The sequence below is a fragment of the Triturus cristatus genome, chromosome 4_1 (assembly GCF_964204655.1).
Source record: "Triturus cristatus chromosome 4_1, aTriCri1.1, whole genome shotgun sequence".
Taxonomy (NCBI): Eukaryota; Metazoa; Chordata; class Amphibia; order Caudata; family Salamandridae; genus Triturus; species Triturus cristatus.
In genome coordinates, this window is record NC_140585.1 from 592,714,478 (window position 1) to 592,726,093 (window position 11,616).

At 41.0% G+C, this 11,616-nt stretch overlaps 1 protein-coding gene across 6 annotated transcripts in view; it reads left to right on the forward strand.

The window, feature by feature from the left end:
- The window catches only part of FAM107B (family with sequence similarity 107 member B), a 271,881-nt gene extending 262,004 nt beyond the window's left edge, over nt 1-9,877 (forward strand). For all 6 annotated transcript variants that reach the window (XM_085652939.1, XM_085652940.1, XM_085652942.1 and 3 more), the window contains one exon: nt 6,988-9,877. In XM_085652939.1, the coding sequence (XP_085509065.1) occupies nt 6,988-7,104 (117 nt within the window). In that variant the 3' untranslated portion in view covers nt 7,105-9,877. The remainder of the gene's footprint in view (nt 1-6,987) is intronic.
- The last annotated feature ends 1,739 nt before the right edge of the window (nt 9,878-11,616 follow it).

An 11,616-nucleotide genomic window follows, 5' to 3' on the forward strand; every position in this document is an offset into this window, starting at 1 on the left:
TTTTATTCTTCTATTTCTGTTGGTGCCTCCACTGACAAATGGTGCAACAAAGTATTTTACTTTTTTCAGACAGTATTGTTAAAATTAGTACCAACATTCAAAACTTTTTTTGCAGAAAGGAATCAGTTTGAACTGTCTGTGGTCTCATGTACAGAGGTGCAGGTTGTCGTTACAAACATCTGCCCTAGAGACCCTGGAGGAGTGTCTTGATGGCTACTTCCTATTATTACTTATTCTATCAGCTGCTTCTTTCACTTCAGAAACAAACCAGATTTATTGAAGCAGATTCCCAAGGTGCACTGGTTTAGTGTCAGTGAGTAATAGGGAGGGACCAGGACAGCCCAGAAGGTGATGGAGATGGGCGGGAGCAGAACAGGAATTACATTGATATTTTTGGGGAGAGGAAGGGAGGGTTGAAGGGATGGAAGTTGTGGGTGAGTGGCAGGGCATTCATTATCTTTATCGTCCTATGTAGACGGAGGGCAGCTGCAGGGGGTTGTTGTAGTGGGTGGTAAAAGGCTAGGTATTATGTTTTATATTTGGCAGGTAAGACCAATGAGCATAAGAAAAGATCATGTGAGCGGTTGGTAGACAAAGGTGTATTTTTTTTGGGTGCGGAGGGGATGAAAAGTACAGAGGTTGGTTGGTTGGGTGGAAGAGCACTAGAATTAATACAGAGCATGTGTGGTTGCAATGAGGCTCTGGAATATATGGTTCCACCATGTGTCTTCTACTGCTGCACAGCTGATGAAAGCAGTAGGAGATGCAATTGCGGAGCCATGCATAAAATTAAAGGTGGTTAACTGAATAAAGGGGACATTTTTGACCTCTGAGTGAGTTAAAATGGGTTGACCACTAAATTAGAGTTGTCTAACTTCACGGTCTTTTTTTTAAAATCGCAGAACCCCTCAGTGAAAAACATCCCCATTATTCCTAGTTACCCATTCATAATTTAGTATACATGTTATATCGCTACAAGCTTTTTATTTTGTTTCACTGCAAGTCTATTATCCAAGCCATATGGCCTTTAAGTATATGTTTTTGACTGCTGTTTTTGTTTATAATTCAAACTATTTCATTATTTGTATAAAACAAACGCATGGCATACAATAAATGTGAAAATAGGGGTGCTAAATATTTCATAAGAAGAAAGGTTGTAATGTATGCTGGACAAGGAAAAGTGTAATAGGGACAAAAATCATATGGTGTTAAGTAACCGAATTACAAAGAAAATCAGAGCACATTTCTAACAATTTTTTAGTTTAACAACAAACTAAGTTGCATAAAAGTGTATGGCTGGAAAGACATAAACAAGGTTAATTTAATGTTAACTCATTCCCACCAAGCATGATATGATAAACTCACTGAGGATTTCTAGTTAGAAGAACATGTTTGAATCTCCAAGGCCAAATTATTTTAAATTGGTTTCATACAAATGGCATTTGAATCCGTACGTCCAAAAAGTGTCAGAGATTTATAATACAAAAATCTTATTGATAGCGTACCTCATTTAGATGTTTCTAGCATTTAGGAGATGAACTGTCTAGCTTTAAATATTTTACTGTGGAGATTGTACTACATAATGAAGTAAAAAGATGTTTATTGGTGAAATAGAAGGTAGGAAAACATCCAACATTTAGATTTTCATATAAAATTCCATTCATCATTGGAAATTGTAGTACCAAATGTGTCCATTATGATGCACTAAATAATTTTCCTTAATATAATAGCCCCAATCATGTCTAGTAGGGTTAAAGTCTAATCTAGTCTGAGCGATGGAAATCTAGTCTACATTTAATAAAGCTGGTTAATATTTAAAAATGATCTATTTACGGGCGAATATGGTGCCGTTCGGAAAGGCTCCGAATGGCATTCGTTTGTACGAATCTGATTTGGAACCCGCCTTTCCGACCGACTTGGACACTTTTCCAAACGACCGATTACGATGGTTGGAAACAGTTTGGACTTTCCGACTCGGTTCCGAATGGCATTCAGAGTAACCGAGCCAGTCGAGTTGAATGGTAGAGGTCTACGGGACCGCGTTTCCGACCGAGCGATTAGGATGTCTGATTCGGACAGCCTTTCTGAATCGGTTGTTCCGACACGGATCGGCTGCATTTGGGGGCCCGTAGCAGGCCACTCTTCAACCAGGGGTCTCCGAATGGGGCCCGTTGGGTCCCCCCTTTCCATGCATGCACAGTGTGGCAGGTACCATGGGGTGCCCACTTTTATTTTCCGCAAGCAGCCCTTTTCTCAATGGGAGCCTGTGTAGTCTGTCGGAACACAGGCTCCCATTGAAGTCAATGGGAGTCCGACTGAACAGTGTCCGGAATCATCTTAATCGGTCGGTCGGACTCCCCAATTCCGATCCGGTTGTAAAGCATTCCGAAACAGATTTGTAATCGACCCCTTAGTGTATATGCAATAGGAAAGTTCTACTAGAGGTAAATGAAAAGAATCTGTGCCCTAAACAAATTTGTTGTCACAAACAAAATCACTGAGATAAGAAATATTTAATTGTAGGATGTTGTCAAGGTAAGGTTAAGTAGAGTTCTCATTGCTGACAGAAGGAACCATCTAAAGGTAATATTGCTGTTATTGTTGTTTAATCTCTACATTCACACTTTGTTTCCATAAATATCCTGCATTCTAAACGTATAGTTGTAGGAACTTGTTTTAGAGCCCATTTTATGTGTAAGAATGATTTATGATGTTAATAGCAGATCATTTTTTTCTGTGCTAAAGAGTCTGAATCACATTTTTTTAGATGTGTTTTTAATAGGATTATCAATTGAATTGACAACAATAGAAAGCCTCTCAGCATGGCTAACCCATCATAAACAAAACATTGTATTTGTTACATTTTCAATAAGAATTCCAATGTTAACTAGTAATGTTACTCAAGTAATATTTTCTGGTAAGAGTGTTATCTTGTCTTTATTATTGCCTTAGTCATTGAGCACTGATGTAGGCTTAAAAGCACAAATACATTGTTTTTTGTTCTACCTAATAATTGGTTATAATTTAGGAATTTTAGATTTATTAGGGAAAGCATTTTGTGTTATTTAAGGGTTAAACTATTAGATTGTAACTGGATTTATCCATTTCGGTTGTTGCTGAGAGTGCCAGAAGTGTGGCCATCTAGCTGTATGGCAGTTTAAACAAATACCAACAAAGTGTAGGCTCTGTGGCGTACCTGTGCATTGTCCTTAGAAAGTTCCTTAATGTAACTGTCAAATGCTAAATGCCAGAACTAATGTTGATTTGCTCAATAAAGTTCAAATGGTAGGACATAGAATTGCCCACCTTAGCTACTACACATTAAGGGACCTTTCGTAGGTTTTGCCAATCCTTCTAGTATACTTTTAACTGCAAATTCCTCACCTTCAGATTATCCCCAGGCGAACGACTGGATCTGGAAGATTGTTCAGCCTAGTTAGCCATGCATGCCTGTAGGTGGCGACATGCGGCTCCACGTCGACTCTGCTCCACCCTGGAAATCAAAGCTGGAGCCTCGTATATACGTGCCACCCAGCCATGCTGATGTCATTGTCTTTCTTTCTGCACCTTCCTATGAGTATCTTAATTTTTCTCAACAGCAGACAAGCTTTTTCCTCACAAATTTCTTTTCCAGTTTGCTACGGACGTGTCTCCTCCTAAAACTACAGTGTTTGAACCTTGTAGGGACACTTGTAAACAGATGTCTGTGACCGATTCTCATGAGGTATGTCTCTGGTATTTGGGCCGCAACTTCAAGTCTTGTAAAAAGTGTGCCCTTAAGCACCTGAAGGCGTCTTGGGATCACAAAGCCAAGTTGTAAATCACAGAACACGGTAGGTAGTTGCGCAAGTCCCATTCCAGGTCAAATTCGAGAGCGTGGTCCTATTCCCGTTCTCTTCGCCATTTTCGTGGCAGATCTTCATCAAGGACCAAGTTTTCGGGTAAGTCAAAGTCCAAAAAGAAACCTTAGAAACCTAAGTGGATTTTCCAACTTCTTCGTCTTCCTTTGAGAAGTCGTGAGGATGTCAGGGTTCCCCTTGGTCTTGTTCCAGGTCCTTCGCTAAAGAGCCAGTTCTACAATTGATCCCAATGCACCCCAAGTTTCTGTTGCTGATGTTCAAGGAAACCATATTTCAAATATTTGGCACTGTAATGGCTTCCTCTGGCATGCATGGCTTCAGGCCCCACAGATCCCCAGAGGCCCTCAGCGATGTCTGTGCCTACTGAATTTGCCTCTGTTTCTGCTCTGACTCTGGTGCCGACTCCACATCCAGCACCATGAACCATATCGGTTCCTTCCGCATTGACATCATCACCGATGGCAACGCCGGTGGAGGATGCTGATCCTGTTGTCCTGTCTGACTCCCAACTGAACCTGTCTCAATCTCGATCAAGATTGTATCCTTGAAAAGTCCTGATGCGATCAGCTACTGCTCACTCTGACTCAGACAAAGCAGCACCTTTGCTTAGGAGCCGCCATCCAGAGCTCCGACAACTTTATAGATCCCATTTTCACAAGACCCAGCCAGCCATTGGCAACAATGGAGATGATGGGGATACACTTCCCCCACTATATGATGACAATTTCTATTTGTACTTACAAAAAGCCAGTGGACATGACACTTGCCCTGATATTGGGCTAGGCTATAGCTCTTGTTACGCGGAACAGAAGGGACAGTCTCATTTGCTGTTGGTCATCAGGCAGGTAGTTGAACTCCTGGACTTACAATTGCCATCTATTGAGGGTAAAACCAATTTGCTCAACAGAGCTCTGCATCCTGGGCAAACCACCTCTGAGCCCTTGCAGCCATTCAGTGAAACCCTGGCACCCTCATAGGCATCTGGGCTAAACCCTGTTCTAGCACACCTGTAAATAGACAGATTGCACAACACCACAGACTTGCTCCAGGTGAACCTGTGTTTTTTGATACACCACTCTATGCTAGTGGAAGCCTGGTGGTTCAGGCTTCCACTAGCAGGATCAGTCCAAACTCCTTTGTTACGAGTCATTCAGAAATGGAGTTGAAGAGACTTGAGGCATTTGGGAAATGAGTGATCTTTTCAAGTAGCCTCGCCTTTCGCCCAGTCAACACCACCTGTTTGCTGGGCAGGTACTCGCACACATGATGTGACTCGTTGAGAGATATCTTGTAAGCATTTCTGGATGAGTTCCACACCAGCATGACGCAGACTATTCTGGATGGCCAGGATGCATCCAAATATGTCATACACCCAGGTCTGGACACAACTGACTGTTTATGAGATCAGTTGGTTCTGGCATGATGCTCTGGCACCACACATAGATGAGATCCACGGGCTTCTCAAGTGATGTTCAAGCATCACCGATGGATATGCCTTTTGAAGGATCTTGCCCATTTGCCAAGAAGGCTGACTCAACGAAAGAGCACTTTAGAGAAAGCTGAGCCGCAGCGCATTCTTTCGGTGTCTGGGTCAGGGTCTGGCACAAGTAATTGGCTCTTTGAGAACTCCACTTCTGAGGGCAAGGACAGTGTCAAGAAAGAAGCTGAAGCCTGCGCACTTGAGTGGTGTTTATATGCAGCTACAGTCTTCACTTCTGCAGTGGAGTGGAATGTATGCAGAGCCCCACGATGCCATCCATCGACACACAGGCTATGCTTAAAAATCTTCCTGATCCAGTCGAGCACCTGAAGGTGAGGAATCTGCGGTCAGATAGAGTTTCCGTCAGAAACAACGTTACTGAAAGAGCCATATGTACAAAACCTTTTTTGAAGTCGCAAACTGCCTCATTTGCAGAATCGGCCCGACTGCAACCCCAAAAAAGGTTTCTTAAATGTACATAAGCCAAATAGTGATTCGGTAATCACAATTTGTATTTCTATGTTAAATCTTAAGGATAATATTATCTGATAATCGTTATCCATGGAAACTTTCCGGATCTATATATGTATGTCTTGGTAATACTTCCTTTACGGTATCAAGTTAATAAAAACACGTGTAAAATGTACCTGCCCATAATTTATTTTTCATCCTAAGGGCCATTGGTTATTTAGTGTAAGTGTTAAGGTGTGATGCCCTTCATTGTTGCAGAGGTTCATCTTGGACTAGTAAGAGTTTATGTAATTCTGAAGAGCTATAATTAACAGGAAAGTTCAAAAGTTTGATAATGTGCAGTCAGGATACAAGTCCTAAGTATTTGAAGTGGAGGAATCATTCAAATCCTGGCATGACATTTGGAGTGGGGCGGGAGTAATAATGGATGGGCAGGTTACAGGGATACATTTTCTTCATAAACCTACTGATTTCTCATGAATTTAGGGATTGGGACCAGATTTATGTTGTTCTGAGATAAAGTAAGTGAGTTGGAGGATGTGGGGGTCCGTGAAGGGTCTGATGCCAAAATTCTTCTAGTACTTTGTTAGGAAAGCCATTCCTGACCGGGCATTATATAATTATATATAGTCCAAAAAGAAATTGTTAGATCGGTGTTGTGACAGAAAGAACTGAAAGTTGTAGATGGGATTAGTAAACAGAGAGTAGAAAGTTGATTAATAACTCCAGCCTCAAAGATGTCATGCCATTTTGTCAGTAAGGTACTTCCCATTGTCTTTTCTGTTCTAAAATAGTATTGCTGCACTTGCAAGAGGAAAAGATATTTGTGAATGGCTGAAACTGATGCTGTTTCTTCAGGTGATATTCAATGGTAATGGTTAGTTGGGGCACTTGTTGGCTGACTTGTTTGAATCTAGAATATGAGGCATTATTGCATGGTCAGATGTCTGTGGAACAGCTATCTCTTAAAGTGATACTCCAGTTCAGCGGAAGTGTTGCAACAGAGAGTGCAAATCTAGTTCTATTCCGGTAGGAAGGTGGTGAGCGTCTTTGACAGGATTAGTGTAGGAAAGGTGTTTTGCATATTTAACATAGAAAATACCTAATGTTTGCTACTGTATGCATGGGTAATATTTTTTACCCTAGATAATCTCTTCATTTTGTATGTCATTTCAGCTTGAATCTGAAAAACATAGGACGGAAGAAGAGCAGGAAAATGCTCCTGAATTTGTCAAGATCAAAGGAAACTTGAGGAGAACAAATCAAGAAATAGCTGAAATATATGACTCTTAAAGCCACTGCATGAATTGACTGTCATGATTCCAGCTTTGAAAGCAGAAATGTTTCTGGAGATCTGCATGACCATTTATATAAAGATTTGAGGAAATGGGCGTATGGCGAAGAAGCATCCTAAACAGGGTTTTTCAGAAGGTCCTCACTATTCTGGAATCGCTATTGACTGATTGCAGTGTACATGAGCAAATCAGCCAAATTTAGGACCCATTAGGATGGACTATGTAAAGTGCGATGATAAACACTGCAGGGTCAGTCAGAGATAATGGCCTGCCTAAACCTCTGACAGATGCAACAGCAGAGCAAACAGGAGAAGTTTGGTGTTGCACAATGTGCCTCTCTTTCATCCCAGTTGAGTGCAAACACCAATGTTTTTGTTAATGTTTTTAGGAACGTCACTGTGCATTTTTTCTGTTTCATGTATTAAGATTTTCATCTAGGAAAATTCTGAATATTTCATTTTTAATTAAGAGCATGTATTCTTTAAGTCCTTGTATAGGTTTCTCATTGGCAGTAACGATAGAGTTATGCTAAGAAGTTTTTTTTTCTTTTCATCTATTATTCATTTAATACATTACAACTGCACTGGCTCACAAGTGCTAACAATAAAAGTCGACTAGTCATTGAAAAGGCCTTTCTCCATATATTGGTGCCTGTAATTTAAACCCGAAGGCATCCAGGCTTTTCTGAGGTTTACATTCACATAAAGGATGTAGTCAGAAACTTGCTGATCAGTACTAGCATTTTAATGAGACCAAGGTTCCTTTAAATTAAATACAAATTCTCTAGTAAAGCAGTGCAAATTCACATGTTTTAAATAGTTTTTTTCTTTTTGTGTTGAGATTTTTTTTTTTTTACATTTTGATGTGCACTGGTGGCAAAGGCACATTTCTAGTGTTTTGTATTCAGAGAAAAATCTGCAAATTCTGTAGACCATAGTACCAATTTGCACTGAGAGAATATTCCTTGGCACATACTTTCCAACTTTTTTTTAATGTAACTAATTTAAAGCAGAGAGACAATGACCTTTTTACTTGACTACTGTTTTGTTCCTGCAGTCACCTCCAGCATACAGATGATTGCCTCCAAACAATATGTTGTATTCCCAATTATATAGTATTTGTTTCCTCTACTTAGTACATACCTCAGTTTCGATTTGATTACAGTTAGCCACATTCCATATACTTTTGCGTTTCCATTTCTTGGAGTATTCGCAAGAAATCTTATTTTTACAACACTGTAATTCATTTACATTTGGATCAGTGTTTAAATGATGACATTTTAGGGGTTCTACATAGGGTCTTGGGCAATTGACAGTGTAATGTAACAAACTGCACACTTCATGCACTCATTCATCATCAGGTTGTGTTAAAACGTGGCACTGTACTTCAAAGTATCACTTTGGCTGGATATTCAGGATCGTGCTATTATAATCACGGAGTACAGTGCCTGATGTATTAATATGTGTATTTATCCCTGCTGACTTTAATTTGTTTTAATAGGTAAAGATGTAGTAGATCATGCATGGTTGCATAGGTGAAATACTGTAGTCATGCAGCAGTTGCTAACCATTTTGTTTCTAAGTGCCATAATAAAGCCATGTTTATACTTGGTAGTTACATTACATTGAGAGCAGAGGCTTAATCTCTTATTCATATTTGGGAACCACACATGAAGTCTTATTTCTAGAGCTTCAATGTTTTAGTGCAAAAAGGCATACAGTTTGGTCTAGTGGTGTGTGTTTCCAAAGTGAATTTAGATGGGATTCTAATATCATTTTTGCTGCCCTTAGTTCTGTGAACTTGCATACAAAAGAACGGCATCTAGGCTTATTAGAAAGGAAACCAGGCCCTTTTTCTTGTTTAGGTTAGTTTTGTAAACATGCATATTGTCCATTTTGGATTACACTTACTTGAGAACATTTCCAGTTAAAACCACACTTTTTTTCAGCACATAGGAGCACCTGGGCAGCAGGCAGTCTGTATACAAAGACATTAAAAAGATGACCATTGAGTTACTCTGTGTGTTATGAATTCTTCTGACAATTGAGGTGGTCCTTAGTGCGGTCTCCTCAGTTTTCTAAATGTGACCTGTGTTGATGTCTCAATAGCAAACATTTCCAATGTCCTAAATAGATATTTTCACATTAAGAGTTGTCTTTTGCTTTCTGTTAATACTGTACTCTGTGTGGCAACCCTATTTCTGAAATAAACAAGCTGAGCAAATAATTAAGTCACATTCTTCCTCAGTTGGAGCTTTAGTATCCATTTTCAGGTTTACTTTTATTTCCCAAACAGAGTTCCAAAATACTTGCCTTAACTATTCACTGTGTACAAGTAGCCGAATTATAGACTCTGTGATTGTGTTGCTACTCTCATTTGTACCTTGAGTTAAACTGTTAAGTTTTGGCAAGGTGCTGAAAGTTGATTTTTAAAAAATAGCAGGTGACTTGTAATCTTACTGTAATTGCATATTTGGACTGCAGCAAAATTATTTTCATTGGTTTTTGTTTCATGTTGTGTGTGTTCATTTTGCATTAGTTCAAATTAGATGAAATACTTGTTAGAAAAGACACCAGTGGACTATCCTAATGTTACAACAGGCCTTACTAGTACATGTTTGATAATGTTTATATAAAGGGAGTCTTAATTGTTTTGTTTTCATAATTTAATATGTTTTGTATCTTCTCTTGCATAAATGTTTTTAACTGAAAGTATTATAACAATGAGGGTAGAATACTTGGAACATTTAATAAATCTCCCACATGCTTGTCTTAAGGTGTTTGTTTACTGTGTTCAAGATTACATAGTAATATTTGATGCTGAAACATTATTTCTTTCCTCCCCTACCAGATCTTTCCAGGTGTTTTTTCACTAATCTTTTCAATCTCATTTTCAAAGTTCAATTATTGTAAACAAATAAATAAAAATGACCTCCAGATTTATGGAGAGTTGTATCTATAGACACTTCTAGTTACAGATTCGTTACCTTAGAATCACCCCTAAATGTCAGACTGGATAAAAAAATTCAGTAGGTTGCATAGTTTGGCTCTGTGTCATGCGCAGTGCCTATATACTGCCTTGACATTAGTTCTTTTCTTTCCACGCCAATCAATGCAGATCTGGAAGAGCAACCCCCAGACACTTTTTGACTGAGCTTTTTTTGACTTTTTATTAAAGACGTTTTTGAGAAATCCTTTTTCCTTGTGTGTGAGGGATGTCACCCAAAAAACACAACAGGTTTTAAACCTATGGTGTCTCTCACTGGCAGATGTCTATGGCAGACCTTCACTTGGTTTGTTTGTGGCACTTGGAGTGGGACCATGACTCCCAAGGCCTGCGAGGACTGCCGGGCCATGAACCTGAAGGTGCTGAGTGTATGTTCACTAAAGCTACTCTCTGCCACCCGGCCATATGGCCCCCCTGATGCTCTCAATCGCTGGTAAGGTCCCGGGACCGCTCCCAAACAATCGTTATCTCATTTGAAATCATCTGGAAAGCCTCACAAATGCAAGAAGTCGTACCTGTGCAAGGACTGGGACTGGCACCGGAACAGCACCACTCGCAGCCTTGCTCCTCTGCAGAGCCCGCACCTGGATCCGCACCATGCCTTCCATAGTTTCCCAGAGCCGGAGCAACCTCCCGGCCATCTCGAGGAGTTCTATGAGGCAATGCACCTAATATTTAAGCAGCCTGGCCCCGCTGGAGTGCCTTCAGGCCCCACAGGTTCGGGAGGGGCCCCTACTGGATTCCTGCCGGCAGGCTTGCCCTCTGCGCCAGACAGACCCTATGGATTCAGTGTTTAATCTGGAGCGACTCGACCCAGAAGGCCACAACATTCCATGAAGCCCGCAGCGGCCAACCCCATGGTCATTCCTGACAGCTGAATTGGTGTTGCCCGATATCAATCCGGTGCCGGATGGTACTATACCCTCCGGGTCGGAACCAGTGTTTTTTTCTTTTGATAGGCCTGTAGAGGGTGACGATTGGGAGGGGTCTGAGGACCCTTATGCATTCCAACATTCCGTAGATGAACGAAAGGGCAACTGGTATAAGGAGTTGCCAGTGGGTTATACACCTCACCGGACACTGCTTAGTCCCTCCTCCTACTGTGGCTACTGAGTAGGGAGCCTCCTTTGCAGTGGTGGTGCGGAGGGCGGCTGAGATCCTGGACCTTCAGTTCCCCTTGGTGGCAGTCAAGACTAACATCTTGATGGAGGTGCTTTAGCTGGAAGTTACCCCTTTCTAACCTCTTGTCCTATTGAACAAAGCCTCACTGATGTCCTACTTGAGGCCTGGTCCAAACCCTCTCATGGGGACCCTAGTTTCCTCACCAAATTCCTTACCTCAAAAGAGCTTGGTAGTCCAAACCTCCACATCCAGAATCAATCTCGCCACATTTCCTACCACGCCACCGGCTAGGGAACCCAAAAGGCTGGATACCTTTGGCAAGAGGATGTTCTCTTCCGCCAGCCTACCAGTGGCGTCAGTGAACACTGTGTGCCTTTTGGGC